This window comes from Panulirus ornatus, chromosome 13 (genome assembly GCF_036320965.1).
Source record: "Panulirus ornatus isolate Po-2019 chromosome 13, ASM3632096v1, whole genome shotgun sequence".
NCBI classification, from domain to species: Eukaryota; Metazoa; Arthropoda; class Malacostraca; order Decapoda; family Palinuridae; genus Panulirus; species Panulirus ornatus.
In genome coordinates, this window is record NC_092236.1 from 581302 (window position 1) to 604557 (window position 23256).

Consider the following 23256-nt stretch of genomic DNA (forward strand, 5'->3'; position numbering starts at 1 on the left):
TGAAATAGGAACTTGTTAAAAAGGATGAAAAAACTTTAATGGTATAATGGTAGTGAATGAAAAAAAAAAATGACTGAGGACATGGTTGATGCAGACAGCATACATAGATTTAAGAGTTTGTATGATAGCAGAAAATGCTGAAGAGATGGAGCCTCAGGAGTGTAAAACTCCCTTTATGTACATTACAAAGTGGTCATTACATATAGGTAATAAGAGGTGTAAAACTCTCCTTGTAACATGCAAGCAGTAATCTTACATGCTGGATAGACTGTTTTTGGGAAAAGAAGGAAACCAGCTTTTGTTACTAGAATAAATTTTTTTAATATATCTTTTTAATGTAATATTCTTTCATGGCAGATTGAGTAATAGAATAGCAGGAAGAGTGTGAAGACCAAGTATATCATATTGAATGTAAGGGATGTTACTAAATTTATTAAATTAAAATTTCAAACATGGTTTTTGTGCCATTGAGACAGCCAATTGCTGCTCTTCGAAGGCTGGCAAAACAGTTTATGACCTTTGGTATTGCATGAAGCAGGCAAATAGGGAAACGAAAGTCAAAGTAAGTTTTTTTTAATCCATCAGTCACTCCACCCTAGAGTAAGCCTGTTATGAAGCACCCACAGCAAAGCTTGGCAAAAGTTTCTTTTTTCTTACTTGATTTCAAAATCAGAAGTGAATTCAGACGAGATGGTATCATGAACAGTTAGTTTGGAGTAGATCCAAAGTGAGAAGGCTAGAGAAGAAAATTGAAGATAAATCATCTGGAACAAAAAGGCTGGAGAAATTGATAGAAATGATTAAGAAACAGGATTAGAAGCAATGCAGTTGTAGGAAGAGATGAGAAATTGAGAAATCAAATAAAAATATATGAAAAGTGTCTTAAAATGAGAGGAAATTATTTATTTGTGATAAACAGTGGTATTTCCTTTTTAGGAGGCTGCTTATTTCTCCTCTGCAGCTGAAGTGGGGGCTTTCAGGAGTTGTAAAACCTTTACAGTCTCTTAGATTTTGTGGCAGTTTAGCTTCTTAATTTCTTCTTATGAAAACTTTATTTTCTATAGCTTTGGGCTCTGTGAGATGAATTAGTGAATTAAACACTATGGTTAGACAGAAGAATCTTCTTGCTTTTGATGACAGCCTCTTATAGGTCAGGATAAACCTTGCTTCCATTATTTTTCTCCTAAGAATGAAACCATGAAATTTGGTAATAGTCATATTATCATCCTCTCTTGTAAGATTTCATTAGGAAAGCATCATGCCTAGTGCTTAGATAGATCCCTTAGAGACCTTTTAGACTTCAACGGGGATTACCAGTCTGATAATCAATTTGTACACCCTGGAACCTTGAAACCTTTCTTAGTAAGAAATATGTCTTCATGGATCAAGAATCTAATCTAATTGGCTCATTGAGGATTTTATACCAGAGATCATAATATAAGGAAGGTGGCCTTTTCCCTGACCTTCCTCAGAAACTTTTCACCCGGGGAAATAAAGAAAAGGGGCCTTTGGCAGTCTTTTGCTGCATTCATCAAATGATACCATGGTTTAGATACGGAACATCTGCTGACTGTATCTCTGGGGATTCCTCCTCCTAGAGAGTCAGGTTCCAGTTAACCTATGAATTACCCTTGAAGGTATTTATGTTTTGCTTGGATTATTAGTCTTAATTGAAAGCTTATCTCTGAAGTTTTCCCCCTTCATAGGGTATGCCCTCATGCAGGAGAGAGAAATGCAGGTTTTGAAGTTTGTAAAACATTTCCTCTCCAAGTTGGTATCCTGCTAACAAGTTTTTTTTTATTATTATTTTTCTTGCCTTGCCCAGCCTTCCTCTTCTTTTTTTGAAAAACATTTTCCCCCCAACTGTCTGTTATTATCCTGGGTTGCATTCTCCGACTTGTGAGATCTGCACAACTGGAAGTAGTTACTTTGATGAAGTCTGCTGGCGGTAGTTGCTGATAGGCTGAGGGCAAAACAAAGTATGAATGGTCCTTACTCATATATTCCCCGAGAATATATCTCATGCTTGTGGGACATTGCCTCGGAGAGAAACTGCTTTTCAACCTACATTTCTTGTCTGTCTCTGTATAATGTATCAATGAATTGAATTGGTGAATGTAGTACATGTGCCAAATTAGTGTAATAAGGTTTTGGTAGTAAGGATTAATTTGTAGTTCATGACAAATGTGAGCTTAATGGATTGGGATTGTAATCTTACCCATCCCTTTAGTGTTTTCAGATTGAATTGTATCAGAACTGGAGTCCAGTGAGCTGACATCACGATAAGTTTGGTGTCTTGTTTATGGTTGGTTTGGTTAATTACTTGTTTAGTGTATATTTGGTCTTCAGATTTTACAAGGCTCAATTGCCATTTTCAGGGGTTTAAGTTGTCACTTTGCATAGTGGGTGGGCCTCTGGTTGTATGAGTTGTCCAACTCTATTGCCATGGAAGTCAGTGAAAGAAGTGTGCATTGCTTACATTTTTTATGTATAGAAATATGTGTCTCATAATTGAAACTGGTTTTCTTCATAACCTAATTATTATACTTAGTGAATTCCCCATTTTACAACTAGTTTTATATAACATTCATGCTTATTTTCTTATGCAAATTATTATAATATGAGTTTCCTTATAGATTTTGGAGATGTCTCCCATTGAGGTAGCAATCGATGAAATGGAAAGTCGTGTTAAGGAGCTTTTAGAGATTATCAACAAGAAACCAACAGATATAAAGAAGCTGCAACTCAGACTTCAGGTACAATTTATGTGTTGTTTGCCATGACACCAAATGAAGTCATCTATGCATATAGTGTATTGCAATTTTCTCAGATTTTTCCTTCTTCCTGAAAACAAATTGGAGACACAAATGCTTAACCTGTTAAAGACAGGTGGAATTAACACCCATCAATGGGGAAATCAGACATCCTCATACACTATAGCTGGTTACTGAACATAGTTCACTTTAATTTTTTTGCTTTTACTGAGTGACATTTAACCCTTTGTAAATATTGGCTTAAATTGCTGTACAAAGAAAATTAGCCAACTCTTCACTTAGATTTATCTGTTTTAAGAGTTCATATATATCAACTATAGGGAAGTATGTATTAGGAAGTGCTTGGTCTGATGTTTTTGCAGTATGAAGGATGTAGAGGGGGGCATGTATATTGTTACCCTTTCTTCATACAATATTGTAATTCCCCATGGAAAGAAATATATATTAACTATGTCATGAGCTTTAAATGTACTGTGTAGAACTCTCATTGCAGATTTACACAAAAATCTAAAAGTATACGGTACCTGAATTATCATTGCACATTAACCCATTGCCTATTGTGATAAAGTTGCATCATCAGTTTTGCTGTGTCATCTGTTTTAAAGCCTTTGAAGAACTAATTTTTGTGGGAGAGCAAAAATAGGTATCTCCTAAGGTACGGGGACTATTCAGTTTACATGATAGTTTTGTTTGTGAAAATGATCAAATGATGTAACACATAAATCAAATAATGTAAGTAATGGAGACTAGGAAGGTTTTATTAATAATAAGACATTACCCAGTATTATACGATTGAAAACCAGAAGTATACATTACCAGGAAATTGAAATACTATAACATACATACTTACAAGAAAGGAGTGCAGATGACTGGGAGAAGTATAAGAGAAAGCGGTAGGAGGTCAAGAAGAAGGTGCAGGGGTTGAAAAACAGGGCAAATGAGAGTTGAGGTGAGAGAGTATCATTAAACTTTAGGAAGAATAATATGTTTTGGAAGGAGGTAAGTAACATACATAAGACAAGAGAATAAATGGAAACATCGGTAAAAGGGGCAAGGGAGAAGTGATAACAGGTGATGAAGTGAGATGAGAAGAGTGAGTATTTTGAAGGTTTGTTGAATGTGTTTGATGATTGAGTGGTAGATGTAGGGTGTTTTGGTCAGGATGGTGTGTGAAGTGAGAGGGTCAGGAAGAATGGTTTGGTTAAGAGATAAGAGGTGGGAAAGCCTTGTGGAAGATGAAATTTAGCAAGGCAATGGGTTTGGATAGTATTGCTCTTAAATTTATTAAGAAAGGGGGTGATTGCATTGTTGATTGGTTGGTAAGGATATTCAATGTATGTATGAATCATGGTGAAGTGCCTGAGGATTGGCAGAATGTATGTATAGTGCCATTGTTCAAAGGCAAAGGAGATAAAGGTGAGTGTTCAAACTACAAAGTCATAAGTTTGTTGAGTATTCCTGGAAAATTGTATGGGATGGTATTGATTGAGAAAGTTAAGGCATGTACACAGCAGAATGGGATGGAGCAGTGTGGTTTCAGAAGTGGTAGACTACGTGTGGATCAGGTGTTTGCTTTGAAGAATGTACATGAGAAATACTTAGAAAAACAGATGGATTTGTATGTAGCATTTATGAATCTATCTGGAGGAGGCATATGATAGTGTTGATAAAGATGCTTTGTGAAAGGACTTAAGAGTATATGGTGTGGGAGGTTTGCTGCTAGAAGCAGAGAAGTTTTATCAAGGGTGTAAGGCAAATGTACGAGTAGGAAGAAAGGAGAGTGATTGGTTCCCAGTGAAGGCAGTCATTGGCAGGGGTATGTGGTGTCCCCATGGTTGTTTAATTTGTTTATGGATGGGGTGGGTAGGGAGGTAAATGCAAGACTTTTGGAGAGAGGGGTGAGTATGCAGCTCTGTTGGGGATGATAGGGCCTGGGCAGTTAGTCAGTTTTTGTTCACAGATTATTCAGTGCTAGTGGCTGATTCGGGTGAGAAACTGCAGAAGTTGGTGACAGAGTTTGGTAAAGTGTGTGAAAGAGGAAAGTTGAGAATAAATGTGAATAAGAGCAAGGTTATTAGGTTCCGTAGGGTTGAGGGACAAGTTAACTGGGAAGTAAGTTTGAATGGAGAAAAACTGGAGGAAGTGAAGTGTTTTAGATATCTGGGAGATGACTTAGTAGTGGATGGATCCATGGAAGCAGATGTGAGGCACAGGATGGGGGAGGGAGTGAAGGTTCTGGGAGCATTGAAGAATGTGTGGAAGGCGAGAATGTTATCTCGAAGAGCAAAAATGGGTATGTTTGAAGGAATAGTGGTTCCAACAATGTTATATGGTTGTGAGGCATGGGCTATAGATAGGGTTGTGCGGAAGAGGGTGAATGTGTTGGAAATGAAAAGTTTGAGGACACTATGTGGCGTGAGGTGGTTTGATTAAGTAATGAAAGGGCAAGTGAGATGTGTGGTAATAAAAAGAGTGTGGTTGAGAGAGGAGAAGAGGGTGTGTTGAAATGGTTTGGACACATGGAGAGAATGAGTGAGAAAAGATTGACAAAGAGGATATATATGTCAGAGGTGGAGGGAGGGAGGAGAAGTGGGAGACTGAATTGGAGGTGTAAGGATGAAGTGAAAAAGATTTTTAGTGATCAGGGCCTGAACACACAGGAGGGTGAAAGGCGTGCAAGGAAGAGAGTGAATTGGAATGATGTGGTATACTACTAGGTTGACGTGCTGTTAATGGAATGAACCAGGGCATGTGAAGCGTCTGGGGTAAACTATGGAAAGTTTTGTGGGGCCTGGGGATGTGAAAAGGGAGCTGTGGTTTTGGTGCATTACACCAAATACATATGTATTTTTTTTTTTTATTATATCTTGTTGCTGTCTCCCGTGTTAGCGAGGTAGCACAAGGAAACAGACGAAAGAATGGCCCAATCCACCCACATACGCATGTATATACATACACGTCCACACACACACACATACATACCCATACATCTCAACGTATTCATATATATACACACACAGACATATACATATATACACATGTACATAATTCATACTGTCTGCCCTCATTCATTCCCGTCGCCACCCCGCCACACATGAAATGAAAACCCTCTCCCCCCACATGTGCGCGAGGTAGTGCTAGGAAAGACAACAAAGGCCACATTCGTTCACACTCAGTCTCTAGCTGTCATGTATAATGCACCGAAACCACAGCTCCCTTTCCACATTCAGGCCCCACAGAACTTTCCATGGTTTACCCTAGACGCTTCATATGCCCTGGTTCAATCCATTGACAGCACATCGACCGTGGTATACCACATCGTTCCAATTCACTCTATTTCTTGCACGCCTTTCACCCTCCTGCATGTTCAGGCCCCGATCCCTCAAAATCTTTTTCACTCCATCTTTGCACCTCTAATTTGGTCTCCCACTTCTCCTCATACCTTCCACCTCTGACACACATATCCTCTTTGTCAATCTTTCCTTACTAATTCTCTCCATGTGACCAAACCATTTCAAAACACCCTCTTCTGCTCTCTCAACCATACTCTTCTCATTACCACACATCTCTCTTACCCTTTCATTACTTACTCGATCAAACCATCTCACACCACATATTGTCCTCAAATATCTCATTTCCAACACATCCACCCTCCTCCACACAACTCTATCTATAGCCCACACCTTGCAACCATATAACATTGTTGGAACCACTATTCCTTCAAACATACCCATTTTTGCTTTCCAAGATAACGTTCTCGACTTCCACACATTTTTCAACGCTCCCAGAACTTTCACCCCCCCCCCCCCCCCACCCCCCACCCTATGGTTCACTTCTGCTTCCATGGTTCCATCCGCTGCCAAATCCACTCCCAGATATCTAAAACACTTCACTTCCTCCAGTTTTTCTCCATTCAAACTTACCTCCCAATTGACTTTTCCCTCAACCCTACTGTACCTAATAACCTTGCCCTTATTCACATTTACTCTCAGCTTTCTTCTATCACACTCTTTACCAAACTCAGTCACCAGCTTCTGTAGTTTCTCACCCGAATCAGCCACCAGTGCTGTATCATCAGCGAACAACTGACTCACTTCCCAAGCTCTCTCATCCACATCAGACTGCATACTTGCCCCTCTCTCCAAAACTCTTGCATTCACCTCCCTAACAACCCCATCCATAAACAAATTAAACAACCATGGAGACATCATGCACCCATGCCACAAACTAACATTCACTGAGAACCAATCACTTTCCTCCCTTCCTATACGTACACATGCCTTACATCCTTGATAAAGACTTTTCACTGCTTCTAGCAAATTAGCTCCCACACCATATACTCTTAGTACCTGCCACAAAGCATCTCTATCAACTCTATCATATGCCTTCTCCAAATCCATAAATGCTACATACACATCCATCTGTTTTTCTAAGTATTTCTCACATACATTCTTCAAAGCAAACACCTGATCCACACATCCTCCACCACTTCTGAAACCACACTGCTTTTCCCCAATCTGATGCTCTGTACATGTCTTCAACCTCTCAAGCAATACCCTCCCGTATAATTTCCCAGGAATACTCAACAAACTTATACCTCTGTAATTTGAGCACTCACTTTTATTCCCTTTGCCTTTGTACAATGGCACGATGCATGCATTCCGCCAATCCTCAGGCACCTCACCATGAACCATACATATATTGAATATCCTTACCAACTAGTCAACAACACATATTCACCATTTCCCACATTAGCGAGGTAGTATGAAGAACAGAGGACTGAGTCTTACAGGGAATATCCTCACTTGGTCCCCTTTTCTGGTCCTTTTTTTGGAAAATTAAAAACACTTGAGGAGGATTTCCAGCCCCCGCTCCCTCCCCTTTTAGTTGCCTTCTATGACATGCAGGGAATACATGGGGAGGATCCCTGAGGATATTGAGAGAAAGTAAACTTCCCATTTATTCCCTGTGTGTTGTAAAGTGTAACTAAAGGTGGTGGGAGCTGGAGGTCCTCCCCTCCTGGTATTTACAAATTTCCGAAATTGGGAAAGAAGACAAAGGCAAGTGAGGAGTGCACATCCCTCTCGAAGGCTTAGGCGAGGATGTCTGCATGTGTATGGATGTATCTAAGATGAGAAGTTTGGGAGATAGTTATAATAACCCTTGATTTAATGGACCCCAATTTAATATATTTTGGATTTAATGGACTGGACAGATAATAATACATTAATTAATAATGATTAGAAAAATAAATAAAAAATTTTGAATGCTGCACTATGCTCATTTCATATCGCACTTGTTTTTGGTACCATGTGGTATACTCACTTTGTTTTGGTTGGTCTGCCTCAAGCTTTCATGTGGTCAGGTCGTATACAGAGAATTGTGACTTTATTTATTGAATAATTTTGCAGTCCTTATAACTCAAAATGATATCAAGTGATACAGGAGTTAAAAGAAAGTGTGTGAACTGTTTATTGTATTATGTATACACTGTATTCAAAGCAAAACACCTGATCCACACATCCTCTACCACTTCTGAAACCACACTGCTCTTCCCCAATCTGATGCTCTGTACATGCCTTCACCCTCTCAATCAATACCCTCCCATATAATTTACCAGGAATACTCAACAAACTTATACCTCTGTAATTTGAGCACTCACTCTTATCCCCTTTGCCTTTGTACAATGGCACTATGCACGCATTCCGCCAATCCTCAGGCACCTCACCATGAGTCATACATACATTAAATAACCTTACCAACCAGTCAACAATACAGTCACCCCCTTTTTTAATAAATTCCACTGCAATACCATCCAAACCTGATGCCTTGCCGGCTTTCATCTTCCGCAAAGCTTTCACTACCTCTTCTCTGTTTACCAAATCATTTTCCCTAACCCTCTCACTTTGCACACCACCTCGACCAAAACACCCTATATCTGCCACTCTATCATCAAACACATTCAACAAACCTTCAAAATACTCACTCCATCTCCTTCTCACATCACCACTACTTGTTATCACCTCCCCATTTGCGCCCTTCACTGAAGTTCCCATTTGCTCCCTTGTCTTACGCACTTTATTTACCTCCTTCCAGAACAGTGGTAGAGGATGTGTGGATCAGGTGTTTGCTTTGAAGAATGTATGTGAGAAATACTTAGAAAAGCAAATGGATTTGTATGTAGCATTTATGGATCTGGAGAAGGCATATGATAGAGTTGATAGAGATGCTCTGTGGAAGGTATTAAGAATATATGGTGTGGGAGGAAAGTTGTTAGAAGCAGTGAAAAGTTTTTATCGAGGATGTAAGGCATGTGTACGTGTAGGAAGAGAGGAAAGTGATTGGTTCTCAGTGAATGTAGGTTTGCGGCAGGGGTGTGTGATGTCTCCATGGTTGTTTAATTTGTTTATGGATGGGGTTGTTAGGGAGGTAAATGCAAGAGTTTTGGAAAGAGGGGCAAGTATGAAGTCTGTTGGGGATGAGAGAGCTTGGGAAGTGAGTCAGTTGTTGTTCGCTGATGATACAGCGCTGGTGGCTGATTCATGTGAGAAACTGCAGAAGCTGGTGACTGAGTTTGGAAAAGTGTGTGGAAGAAGAAAGTTAAGCGTAAATGTGAATAAGAGCAAGGTTATTAGGTACAGTAGGGTTGAGGGTCAAGTCAATTGGGAGGTGAGTTTGAATGGAGAAAAACTGGAGGAAGTGAAGTGTTTTAGATATCTGGGAGTGGATCTGGCAGCGGATGGAACCATGGAAGCGGAAGTGGATCATAGGGTGGGGGAGGGGGCGAAAATCCTGGGGGCCTTGAAGAATGTGTGGAAGTCGAGAACATTATCTTGGAAAGCAAAAATGGGTATGTTTGAAGGAATAGTGGTTCCAACAATGTTGTATGGTTGCGAGGCGTGGGATATGGATAGAGTTGTGCGCAGGAGGATGGATGTGCTGGAAATGAGATGTTTGAGGACAATGTGTGGTATGAGGTGGTTTGATCGAGTGAGTAACGTAAGGGTAAGAGAGATGTGTGGAAATAAAAAGAGCGTGGTTGAGAGAGCAGAAGAGGGTGTTTTGAAGTGGTTTGGGCACATGGAGAGGATGAGTGAGGAAAGATTGACCAAGAGGATATATGTGTCGGAGGTGGAGGGAACAAGGAGAAGAGGGAGACCAAATTGGAGGTGGAAAGATGGAGTGAAAAAGATTTTGTGTGATCGGGGCCTGAACATGCAGGAGGGTGAAAGGAGGGCAAGGAATAGAGTGAATTGGAGCGATGTGGTATACCGGGGTTGACGTGCTGTCAGTGGACTGAATCAAGGCATGTGAAGCGTCTGGGGTAAACCATGGAAAGCTGTGTAGGTATGTATATTTGCGTGTGTGGACGTATGTATATACATGTGTATGGGGGGGGGGTTGGGCCATTTCTTTCGTCTGTTTCCTTGCGCTACCTCGCAAACGCGGGAGACAGCGACAAAGTATAATAAAAAAAAATAAAAATTAAATATATATATATATATATATATATATATGGCATGTACAGAGCATCAGATTGGGGAAGAGCAGTGTGGTTTCAGAAGTGGTAGAGGATGTGTGGATCAGGTGTTTGCTTTGAAGAATGTATGTGAGAAACACTTAGAAAAGCAAATGGATTTGTATGTAGCATTTATGGATCTGGAGAAGGCATATGATAGAGTTGATAGAGATGCTCTGTGGAAGGTATTAAGAATATATGGTGTGGGAGGAAAGTTGTTAGAAGCAGTGAAAAGATTTTATCGAGGATGTAAGGCATGTGTACGTGTAGGAAGAGAGGAAAGTGATTGGTTCTCAGTGAATGTAGGTTTGCGGCAGGGGTGTGTGATGTCTCCATGGTTGTTTAATTTGTTTATGGATGGGGTTGTTAGGGAGGTAAATGCAAGAGTTTTGGAAAGAGGGGCAAGTATAAAGTCTGTTGGGGATGAGAGAGCTTGGGAAGTGAGTCAGTTGTTGTTCGCTGATGATACAGCGCTGGTGGCTGATTCATGTGAGAAACTGCAGAAGCTGGTGACTGAGTTTGGTAAAGTGTGTGGAAGAAGAAAGTTAAGAGTAAATGTGAATAAGAGCAAGGTTATTAGGTACAGTAGGGTTGAGGGTCAAGTCAATTGGGAGGTGAGTTTGAATGGAGAAAAACTGGAGGAAGTGAAGTGTTTTAGATATCTGGGAGTGGATCTGGCAGCGGATGGAACCATGGAAGCGGAAGTGGATCATAGGGTGGGGGAGGGGGCGAAAATTCTGGGGGCCTTGAAGAATGTGTGGAAGTCGAGAACATTATCTCGGAAAGCAAAAATGGGTATGTTTGAAGGAATAGTGGTTCCAACAATGTTGTATGGTTGCGAGGCGTGGGATATGGATAGAGTTGTGCGCAGGAGGATGGATGTGCTAGAAATGAGATGTTTGAGGACAATGTATGGTGTGAGGTGGTTTGATCGAGTGAGTAACGTAAGGGTAAGAGAGATGTGTGGAAATAAAAAGAGCGTGGTTGAGAGAGCAGAAGAGGGTGTTTTGAAGTGGTTTGGGGACATGGAGAGAATGAGTGAGGAAAGATTGACCAAGAGGATATATGTGTCGGAGGTGGAGGGAACGAGGAGAAGAGGGAGACCAAATTGGAGGTGGAAAGATGGAGTGAAAAAGATTTTGTATGATCGGGGCCTGAACATGCAGGAGGGTGAAAGGAGGGCAAGGAATAGAGTGAATTGGAGCGATGTGGTATACCGGGGTTGACGTGCTGTCAGTGGATTGAATCAAGGCATGTGAAGCGTCTGGGGTAAACCATGGAAAGCTGTGTAGGTATGTATATTTGCGTGTGTGGACGTATGTATATACATGTGTATGGGGGGGGTTGGGCCATTTCTTTCGTCTGTTTCCTTGCGCTACCTCGCAAACGCGGGAGACAGCGACAAAGTATAATAAATATAAAATATATAAATACACTGTATATTGTATTCAAAAATGGCCCATAGGTTACATTTGATTTCAAGGACTTTTGGCAATAACAGACACTCCCTCCCCCTGATTAGTCTGTTAAATTGAGGGCATACTGTATTATGTTTGTTATGTTTGTAGAGAGGAACCTGGATGCTCTAGCCCTGAGAAAAACAAAGCTAAAGGGAAAAGGGGAAGAACGGTTTTGGAAAGGCTTAGTTGTAGAATCAGGGGCTAGTGTGTAGGCAAAAGCTAAGCATGGAGTAGCAATGCTGCTGAAGGAGGAGTTGTAAAAAAAAAAAAAGTGCAAAGAAGTGAACTCCAGACTGATGTGGGTGAAAACGAAAGTGAATTACAAGAGGATGGTGAAGTCATTGCTTATGCATCTGTTAAGAGGATTAAAGAAGAGAGGGGAGTGTTTTGGGAGGAGGTAGGTGGGTCTGTTTATAATTTTGATGCAAGGGATCAAGTGTCATTGATGATTTGTGACATGAATGTGAGAGCGGGTAATGTGGCAGTTGAGGGTAAAATTGGAACGCATGGGGTACATGGTGTTTCAAAAAAGAATGGTAAACAGCTTTTGGAGTTGTGTGCTGAAAAGGACCCTGTGATTATGAATACCTGGTCTAAAAAGGAGATACATAAATATACATGAATGAATAGGAAAGATGGAAAGGGGGCATTATGAGACTATGCATTAATTGATAGGCATGCAAAGGAAACTCTAATTACATTGAGAGGGTGAGCAAGTGGGATGTCTGACCATTACTTGATGGAGGTTAGAAAGAAAGTTTGTGGAGGCTTTAGGAAAAAAGGAAATGGTATGGGTGGGAAGAGAGTAAAGCAAGTGTGTCAGTTTCAAAAAGAAGCTTGTGAGAAGAGATACCATGAGAGACTGAGCATAGAATGGCATAAGGTGAGAATAGATGAAGCTAAGAGAGTGGGTAAGGAATGGGAAATGTTTGGGGAAGCACTGCTTACATGCATGATCACAGTCTTATATGGGTTTGATGAACCCTAACCTTAGATTTTGGCAAAGAATGAAGTTGCTAAGATCGGAAGTAGTCATGTTGTCACCAACTCTTGGAAGACTTCATCAGAAGAGCTTATGTCAAGTTTAATCTATTAGAGACCTTTGAAATTCAGAAACTCTCAAGGGGACCATTTATTAGAACTCCATGGAACCTTGAACTGCTTTTGACAAGGAATATATCAGCTTGGATTAAGATACTTAGTGGTTCAACCAGGACTTTACACTTAAGCATGTGAGATGGCGGCCTCTATGTAGCCTTTCTTACTCCTTTGTGTGCCACCTTTGTTAGTACCTTAGTTTAGATGCTGTAGATCTATCTATCGTGTGTGGCTCCAGAGGGATTCCCATTGCCGGTGACAGATCCCATTGTGCCTCTGAATCACTATTAAGGGTATTTATTTTCACTTTTGTGTTTGTTTTCTATCTGAAAGTTTTGTCTAAAGCCTCCTTTTTCATTTGGGTTTGCTCTGTTATGCTTGTAGGACAAGCTCCAGAGGAAAGAAATGTCAGTCTTTAAAACCTCATGTCTCTAAGGCAGTCCTTTAAGCATTGTTATTCATGATATTTTCACCCAGCCCTACCTTTTCTTTTTTCTCAGCACCAACTGTGACCCCTTTTGGATTGATGTCCCTGATTAGCAAACTCTTTGCTGTCATTTGGCTAGGAATAGTAGGTTATTATTTCTGTGGTGGTGTCTGATTAGCCAAAGTGGCTCCAAAATATGAAGCTGGTATTACTATGGTTAAGTGGGTAGCAAAGAATGGGAAAGGACAGAACTTCATTTCTAGAAACAATGAGGGTTGGAAGGTCCTAACCCTCATTTTTTTTAGAGAATAACTTCGAAAATCTTTTATGCTCACTCACAGTATACCACTACCGAGAGAAAAATTTTTTAAGTTTTCAAAACTTACAATTTATTCACAATGTTACGTGTGTTCAGTATAAGCTATTACTTTAAAACCAAAATCAAAATGTTAGTTAGTCATTGTAAAGGCTATGAATGGAACTAATTCTCGGCTAGGCCATACAAATTGACATATTGTCCAAAACCCACAAAATCCCCTAACATGAGGTTGCCAGATTTGAGACCCATATCCATTACAGTTAAGTAGAAGTGAGCATAATATAACCTTTACCCTCAGTTTTGTTGTCAGTTGTTTAACCTCTTGACTACATACTTTTGATGCTGTATGTTTTATTCATTTACATGTGGATTAATGATATTACTTGAAATTGTTAAGCATTGTATCATTTACTTCACTTTTTTTTTTACAGGGGAGTATCAGTGTCCAAGTTAATGCTGGACCACTAGCTTATGCTTCCACTTTCCTGGACGAGTCACATTCTTCCTCATATCCTGTGAACCAGGTTCTACGCCTCAAGGATGTATACAGGTTGGCCATACACATTGGGTGGAAGATATTTCATAGTTTCTTCTTGATTGTATTTTGTTTATGTACTCCATCATTTTTATCTGAAACTAATGATACAGCTTAGGGGAGAAAGAATACTTCCAACATATTCCCTGCATGTCATAGAAGGCAACTAAAAGGGAAGGGAGTTGGGGGCTAGAAATCCTCCCCTCTCGTTTTCAATTTTCCAAAAAAAGAGGAACAGAGAAGGGGACCAGGTGAGGATATTCCCTCTAAGGCTCAGTCCTCTGTTCTTAATGCTACCTCACAAACACGGAAAATGGCGAATATGTATGTATGGAGGGGGGAATGCTATTTCATGTGTAGTGGGGTGGCGACAGGAATGGATGAAGGCAGCAAGTATGAATATGTACATGTGTATATATGTATATGTCTCTGTATGTATTTTTTTTTTTTTCTCCAAAAGAAGGAACAGAGGGGGCCAGGTGAGGATATTCTAAAAAAAGCCCAGTCCTCTGTTCTTAACGCTACCTCGCTAACGCGGGAAATGGCGAATAGTTTAAAAGAAAAAAAAAAAGATGTATTTGTGTGTGAAGGAAGAAAGTTGAGAGTAAATATGAATAAGAGCAAGGTTATTAGGTTCAGTATGGTTGAGGGACAAGTAAATTGGGAGGTAAGTTTGGATGGAGAAAAACTGGAGGAAGTAAAGTGTTTTAGATATCTGGGAGTGGACTTAGCAGCGGACGGAACCATGGAAGTGGAAGTGCATCACAGGGTGGGTGGGGGTGGGAGCAAAGGTTCTGAGAGTGTTGAAGAATGTGTGGAAGGCATGGACATTATCTTGGAGAGAGAAAATGGGAATTTTTGAAGGAATGGTGGTTCCAACAATGTTTTATAGTTTTGAGGCATGGGCTATAGATAGGGTTGTACAGAGGAGGGTGGATGTGTTAGAAATGAGATGTTTGAGGACAATATGTGGTGTGAGGTGGTTTGATCAGATAAGTAATGAAAGGGTAAGAGAGATGTGTGGTAATGAAAAGTGTGTGGTTGAGAGAGGAGAATTGGAACAATGTGGTATACCGGGGTGGATGTGTTGTTAACTGATTGAACCAGGGCATGTGAAGCATCTGTGGTAAACCATGGAAAGGTCTATGGGGCTTGGATGTGGAAAGGGAGCTATGGTTTTGATGCATTACACATGACAACTAGAGACTGAGTGTGAGCGAATGTGGCCTTTTTTGTCTTTTCCTTGTGCTACCTCGCTGTGTGTGTGTGTAGGGGGGGATGCTATTTCATGTATGGTGGGGTGGCGACAGGAATGGATGAAGGCAGCAAGTATGAATATGTACATGTGTATATATGTATATGTCTGTGTATGTATATGTATGTATACATTAAAATGTGTATGTATGAGTATGTGCGTGTATGGGTGTTTATTTATATGCACGTGTATGATGAAAGGGAAACAAGGTTTTGTTTTTAGTGTATACACTGACTGCATAGTGAGAAGGGTTTTAGCTTGCAAAAAACAATTGTAGACTTAGAATGTGATGGAAAGAAATGTGTAAGATGTAATTGTTTGTATTCATGTACACATTTACATTCACACTTGGACAAGTGTTTATGAATTGTGTTTGTGTTTATGGACAAGTGTTTATGAATTGTGTTTGTGTTTATGTATATGTATACATATACATGTAACCAGTCTTTTATCCTAAACCTCTTCTCATGTGCACTGAATGGAGTGGAGCATGTTCGGAGAGTCTCACATGACATAACAAACATTAACTATTAGAAAGTAGAAGAGCAGTTTGCTGAACAAGCCAATTGATCAGACATAATTATACAGAAATCTGAAACCAAACGTATTCTCACATTTCATATTGTATAGCATTTCTTAGTGTAGGAGGAGTTTTAGAGCTCAAAATTATATATTTTTTTAATATTTTAAGAATATTATAGTTTAATTACATAAAAGCACATAGGAACATGAAAGTATGTTTTCAGTTTAAAGTGTGAAAATTACTCTTGGAACATATGAATTCATGTGATAGAAGGTCATTGGTTTAAAAAGAGAGATATACATAAGTATACATATGTAAGTAGGAGAGATAGCCAGAGAGCGTTATTGGATTATGTGTTAATTGATAGGCGCACGAAAGAGAGACTTGTGGATGTTAATGTGCTGAGAGGTGCAACTGGAGGGATGTCTGATCATTATCTTGTGAAGGCGAAGGTGAAGATTTGTAGAGGTTTTCAGAAAAGAAGAGAGAATGTTGGGGTGAAGATAATTGTAAGAGTAAGTGAGCTTCGGAAGGAGACTTGTGTGAGGAAGTACCAGGAGAGACTGAGTGCAGAATGGAAAAAGGTGAGAGCAAACGACGTAAGGGGAGTGATGGAGGAATGGGATGTATTTAGGGAAGCAGTGATGGCTTGCTCAAAAGATGCTTGTGGCATGAGAAGCATGGGAGGTAGACAGATAAGAAAGGTTAGTGAGTGGTGGGATGAAGAAGTAAGATTATTAGTGAAAGAGAAGAGAGAGGCATTTGGATGAGTTTTGTAGGGAAATAGTGCAAATGACGGGGAGATGTATAAAAGAAAGAGGCAGGAGGTCAAAAGAAAGGTGCAAGAGTTGAAAAAGAGGGCAAATGAGAGTTGGGGTGAGAGATTATCATTAAATTTTAGGGAAAATAAAAGGATGTTTTGGAAGGAGATAAATAAAGTGCGTAAGACAAGAGAACAAATGGAAACATCGGTGAAGGGGGCTAATGGGGAGGTGATAACAAGTAGTGGTGATGTGAGAAGGAGATGGAGTGAGTATTTTGAAGGTTTGTTGAATGTGTTAGATGATGGAGTGGCAGATATAGGGTGTTTTGGTCGAGGTGGTGTGCAAAGTGAGAGGGTTAGGGAGAATGATTTGGTAAACAGAGAAGAGGCAGTAAAAGCTTTACGGAAGATGAAAGCTGGCAAGGACGCTGGTTTGATGGTATTGCAGTGGAATTTATTAAAAAAGGGGATGACTGTGTTGTTGACTGGTTGGTGAGGATATTTAATGTATGTATGACTCATGGTGATGTGCCTGAGGATTGGCGGAATGCATGCATAGTGGCTTTGTACAAAGGCAAAGGGGATAAAGGTGAGTGCTCAAATTACAGAGGTATAAATTTGTTGAGTATTCCTGGTAAATTGTATGGGAGGGTATTGATTGAGAGGGTGAAGGCATGTACAGAGTATCAGATTGGGGAAGAGCAGTGTGGTTTCAGAAGTGGTAGAGGATGTGTGGATCAGGAGTTTGCTTTGAAGAATGCATGTGAGAAATACTTGGAAAAGCAAATGGTTTTGTATGTAGCATTTATGGATCTGTAGGAGACATGATTAGAGTTGATAGAGATGCTCTGTGGAAGGTGTGGTGTGGGAAGCAAGTTGTTGGAAGGAGTGAAAAGTTTTTATCAAGGATGTAAGGCATGTGTGCAAGTAGGAAGAGAGGAAAGTGATTGGTTCTCGGTGAAAGTTGGTTTGTGGCAGGGGTACGTGATGTCTTCATGGTTGTTTAATTTGTTTATAGATGGGGTTGTTAGAAAGGTGAATGCAAGAGTTTTGCAGAGAGGGGCAAGTATGCAGTCTGTTGTGGATGAGAGAGCTTGGGAAGTGAGTCAGTTGTTGTTTGCTGATGATATAGCACTAGTGGCTGATTCGGGTGAGAAACTGCAGAAGCTGGTGACTGAGTTTGGTAAAGTGTGTGAAAGAAGAAAGCTGAGAGTAAATGTGAATAAGAGCAAGGTTATTAGGTACAGTAGGGATGAGGGACAAGTCAGCTGGGAGGTAAGTTTGAATGGAGAAAAATTCAAGGAAGTGAAGCGTTTCAGATATCTAGGAATGGATTTAGCAGCAGATGGAACCATTGAAGCAGAAGTGAGTCACAGGGTGGGGGAGGGGATGAAAGTTCTGGCAGCAAATATGGGTATGTTTGAGGGAATAGTGGTTCCAACAATGCTATATGGTTGCGAGGTGTGGGCTATAGATAGAGTTGTGCGGAGGAGGGTGGATGTTTTGAAAATGAGATGTTTAAGGACAATATGTGATGTGAGGTGCTTTGATCAAGTAAGTAATGAAAGGGTAAGAGAGATGTGTGGGAAAAAAAAGAGTGTGATTGAGAGAGCAGAAGAGGGTGTTTTGAAATGGTTTGGTCACATGGAGAGAATGAGTGTGGAAAGAATGACAAAGAGGATATATGTGTCAGAGGTGGAGGGAACGAGGAGAAGTGGGAGACCAAATTGGAGGTGGAAAGGTGTGGTTTCGGGAATTATTGCATGACAGTTAGAGACTGAGTGTGAACGAGTGGGGCCTTTGTTGTCTTTTCCTAGCGCTACCTCGCACACATGACGGGGGAAGGGGATGGTATTCCATGTGTGGCGAGGTGACAATGGGAATGAATAAAGGCAGACAGTGTGAATTGTGTGCTTGGGTATATATGTATGTGTCTGTGTGTGTATATATATGTGTACATTGAGATGTATAGGTATGTATTTTTGCGTGTGTGGACGTGTATGTATATACATGTGTATGGGGTGGGTTGGGCCATTTCTTTCGTCTGTTTCCTTGCGCTACCTCGCAAACGCGGGAGACAGCGACAAAGCAAAATAAATAAAATAAATAAAAAGATGTTCCGGAAGGAGGTAAATAAAGTGCGTAAGACAAGGGAGCAAATGGGAACTTCAGTGAAGGGCGCTAATAGGGAGGTGATAACAAGTAGTGGTGATGTGAGAAGGAGATGGAGTGAGTATTTTGAAGGTTTGTTGAATGTGTTGCAGCGTGGCAGATATAGGGTGTTTTGGTCGAGGTGGTGTGCAAAGTGACAGGGTTAGGGAAAATGATTTGGTAAACAGAGAAGAGGTAGTAAAAGCTTTGCGGAAGATGAAAGCCAGCAAGGCAGCAGGTTTGGATGGTATTGCAGTGAAATTTTTTAAAAAAGGGGGTGACTGTATTGTTGACTGGTTGGTTAGGTTATTTAATGTATGTATGACTCATGGTGAGGTGCCTGAGGATTGGCGGAATGCGTGCATAGTGCCATTGTACAAAGGCAAAGGGGATAAGAGTGAGTGCTCAAATTACAGAGGTATAAGTTTGTTGAGTATTCCTGGTAAATTATATGGGAGGATATTGATTGAGAGGGTGAAGGCATGTACAGAGCATCAGATTGGGGAAGAGCAGTGTGGTTTCAGAAGTGGTAGAGGATGTGTGGATCAGGTGTTTGCTTTGAAGAATGTATGTGAGAAATACTTAGAAAAGCAAATGGATTTGTATGTAGCATTTATGGATCTGGAGAAGGCATATGATAGAGTTGATAGAGATGCTCTGTGGAAGGTATTAAGAATATATGGTGTGGGAGGCAAGTTGTTAGAAGCAGTGAAAAGTTTTTATCGAGGTTGTAAGGCATGTGTACGTGTAGGAAGAGAGGAAAGTGATTGGTTCTCAGTGAATGTAGGTTTGCGGCAGGGGTGTGATGTCTCCATGGTTGTTTAATTTGTTTATGGAGGTGAATGCAAGAGTTTTGGAAAGAGGGGCAAGTATGAAGTCTGTTGGGGATGAGAGAGCTTGGGAAGTGAGTCAGTTGTTGTTCGCTGATGATACAGCGCTGGTGGCTGATTCATGTGAGAAACTGCAGAAGCTGGTGACTGAGTTTGGTAAAGTGTGTGAAAGAAGAAAGTTAAGAGTAAATGTGAATAAGAGCAAGGTTATTAGGTACAGTAGGGTTGAGGGTCAAGTCAATTGGGAGGTGAGTTTGAATGGAGAAAAACTGGAGGAAGTGAAGTGTTTTAGATATCTGGGAGTGGATCTGGCAGCGGATGGAACCATGGAAGTGGAAGTGGATCATAGGGTGGGGGAGGGGGTGAAAATTCTGGGAGCCTTGAAGAATGTGTTGAAGTCTAGAACATTATCTCGGAAAGCAAAAATGGGGATGTTTGAAGGAATAGTGGTTCCAACAATGTTGTATGGTTGCGAGGCATGGGCTATGGATAGAGTTGTGCGCAGGAGGATGGATGTGCTGGAAATGAGATGTTTGAGGACAATGTGTGGTGTGAGGTGGTTTGATCGAGTAAGTAACGTAAGGGTAAGAGAGATGTGTGGAAATAAAAAGAGCGTGGTTGAGAGAGCAGAAGAGGGTGTTTTCAAATGGTTTGGGCACATGGAGAGAATGAGTGAGGAAAGATTGACCAAGAGGATGTATGTGTCGGAGGTGGAGGGAACGAGGAGAAGAGGGAGACCAAATTGGAGGTGGAAAGATGGAGTGAAAAAGATTTTGTGTGATCGGGGCCTGAACATGCAGGAGGGTGAAAGGAGGGCAAGGAATAGAGTGAATTGGAGCGATGTGGTATACCGGGGTTGACGTGCTGTCAGTGGATTGAATCAAGGCATGTGAAGCGTCTGGGGTAAACCATGGAAAGCTGTGTAGGTATGTATATTTGCGTGTGTGGACGTATGTATATACATGTGTATGGGGGTGGGTTGGGCCATTTCTTTCGTCTGTTTCCTTGCGCTACCTCGCAAACGCGGGAGACAGCGACGAGGTATAAAAAAAAAAAAAAAAAAAAAAAAAAAATATATATATATATATATATATATATATATATATATATATATATATATATATATATATATTTATATATATATATATATATATATATGTATAAAAGAAAGAGACAGGAGGTCAAGAGAAAGGTGCAAGAGGTGAAAAAAAGGGCAAATGAGAGTTGGGGTGAGAGAGTATCATTAAATTTTAGGGAGAATAAAAAGATGTTCTGGAAGGAGGTAAATAAAGTGCGTAAGACAAGGGAGCAAATGGGAACTTCAGTGAAGGGCGCAAATGGGGAGGTGATAACAAGTAGTGGTGATGTGAGAAGGAGATGGAGTGAGTATTTTGAAGGTTTGTTGAATGTGTTTGATGATAGAGTGGCAGATTTAGGGTGTTTTGGTCGAGGTGGTGTGCAAAGTGAGAGGGTTAGGGAAAATGATTTGGTAAACAGAGAAGAGGTAGTGAAAGCTTTGCGGAAGATGAAAGCCGGCAAGGCAGCAGGTTTGGATGGTATTGCAGTGGAATTTATTAAAAAAGGGGGTGACTGTATTGTTGACTGGTTGGTAAGGTTATTTAATGTATGTATGACTCATGGTGAGGTGCCTGAGGATTGGCGGAATGCATGCATAGTGCCATTGTACAAAGGCAAAGGGGATAAGAGTGAGTGCTCAAATTACAGAGGTATACCCCCCCATACACATGTATATACATACGTCCACACACGCAAATATACATACCTACACAGCTTTCCATGGTTTACCCCAGACGCTTCACATGCCTTGATTCAATCCACTGACAGCACGTCAACCCCGGTATACCACATCGCTCCAATTCACTCTATTCCTTGCCCTCCTTTCACCCTCCTGCATGTTCAGGCCCCGATCACACAAAATGTTTTTCACTCCATCTTTCCACCTACAATTTGGTCTCCCTCTTCTCCTTGTTCCCTCCACCTCCGACACATATATCCTCTTTGTCAATCTTTCCTCACTCATCCTCTCCATATGCCCAAACCACTTCAAAACACCCTCTTCTGCTCTCTCAACCACGCTCTTTTTATTTCCACACATCTCTCTTACCCTTACGTTACTCACTCGATCAAACCACCTCACACCACACATTGTCCTCAAATATCTCATTTCCAGCACATTCATCCTCCTGTGCACAACTCTATCCATAGCCCACGCCTCGCAACCATACAATATTGTTGGAACCACTATTCCTTCAAACATCCCCATTTTTGCTTTCCGAGATAATGTTCTCGACTTCCACACATTCTTCAAGGCCCCCAGAATTTTCGCCCCCTCCCCCACCCTATGATCCACTTCCGCGTCCATGGTTCCATCCGCTGCCAGATCCACTCCCAGATATCTAAAACACTTCACTTCCTCCAGTTTTTCTCCATTCAAACTCACCTCCCAATTGACTTGACCCTCAACCCTACTGTACCTAATAACCTTGCTCTTATTCACATTTACTCTTAACTTTCTTCTTCCACACACTTTTCCAAACTCAGTCACCAGCTTCTGCAGTTTCTCACATGAATCAGCCACCAGCGCTGTATCATCAGCGAACAACAACTGACTCACTTCCCAAGCTCTCTCATCCCCAACAGACTTCATACTTGCCCCTCTTTCCAAAACTCTTGCATTTACCTCCCTAACAACCCCATCCATAAACAAATTAAACAACCATGGAGACATCACACACCCCTGCCGCAAACCTACATTCACTGAGAACCAATCACTTTCCTCTCTTCCTACACGTACACATGCCTTACATCCTCGATAAAAACTTTTCACTGCTTCTAACAACTTTCCTCCCACACCATATATTCTTAATACCTTCCACAGAGCATCTCTATCAACTCTATCATATGCCTTCTCCAGATCCATAAATGCTACATACAAATCCATTTGCTTTTCTAAGTATTTCTCACATACATTCTTCAAAGCAAACACCTGATCCACACATCCTCTACCACTTCTGAAACCACACTGCTCTTCCCCAATCTGATGCTCTGTACATGCCTTCACCCTCTCAATCAATACCCTCCCATATAATTTACCAGAAATACTCAACAAACTTATACCTCTGTAATTTGAGCACTCACTCTTATCCCCTTTGCCTTTGTATATTTTTTTTTTTTTTTTTTTTTTGCTTTGACGCTGTCTCCCGCGTTTGCGAGGTAGCGCCCACCTCCCTCCTTCTGTATGCCGTACACTTCTCTTGCCCATGCCAGCACTGCTTCCTTTAAAGTCCTGTCATTCCTCACCCACTCCCTTAGGTTTGTAAAATTTCACCTGTTGCTAATCTATGCTGTCCCTCTTGGTATTTCTTCATGTGCATATCTTATCTAAGCTCTCTTTCTTTCACCACTATCTTCTCACTGAAATCATTTTCTATTTACCAAAAAAATTCTGTAAATCTTCATCTTTGCCCCAACCAGGCAATTATCAGACATCCTATCAGGTGCCATTCCCAGCACATTCACATTTAAGTCTCTCTTTTGCATGCTTGTCAACCAGTATTTAATCCAATATTGCCCACTGAGCA

The 23256-nt window shown here is 40.8% G+C and overlaps 1 protein-coding gene across 1 annotated transcript in view; it reads left to right on the forward strand.

The window, feature by feature from the left end:
• Ziz (dedicator of cytokinesis protein Ziz) overlaps positions 1-23256 on the forward strand; it is a 526511-nt gene that overhangs the window by 492431 nt on the left and 10824 nt on the right. Inside the window, exons 33-34 of the mRNA XM_071669140.1 lie at positions 2637-2756; positions 14029-14147. Coding sequence (XP_071525241.1) covers positions 2637-2756; positions 14029-14147 — 239 coding nt within the window. The remainder of the gene's footprint in view (positions 1-2636; positions 2757-14028; positions 14148-23256) is intronic.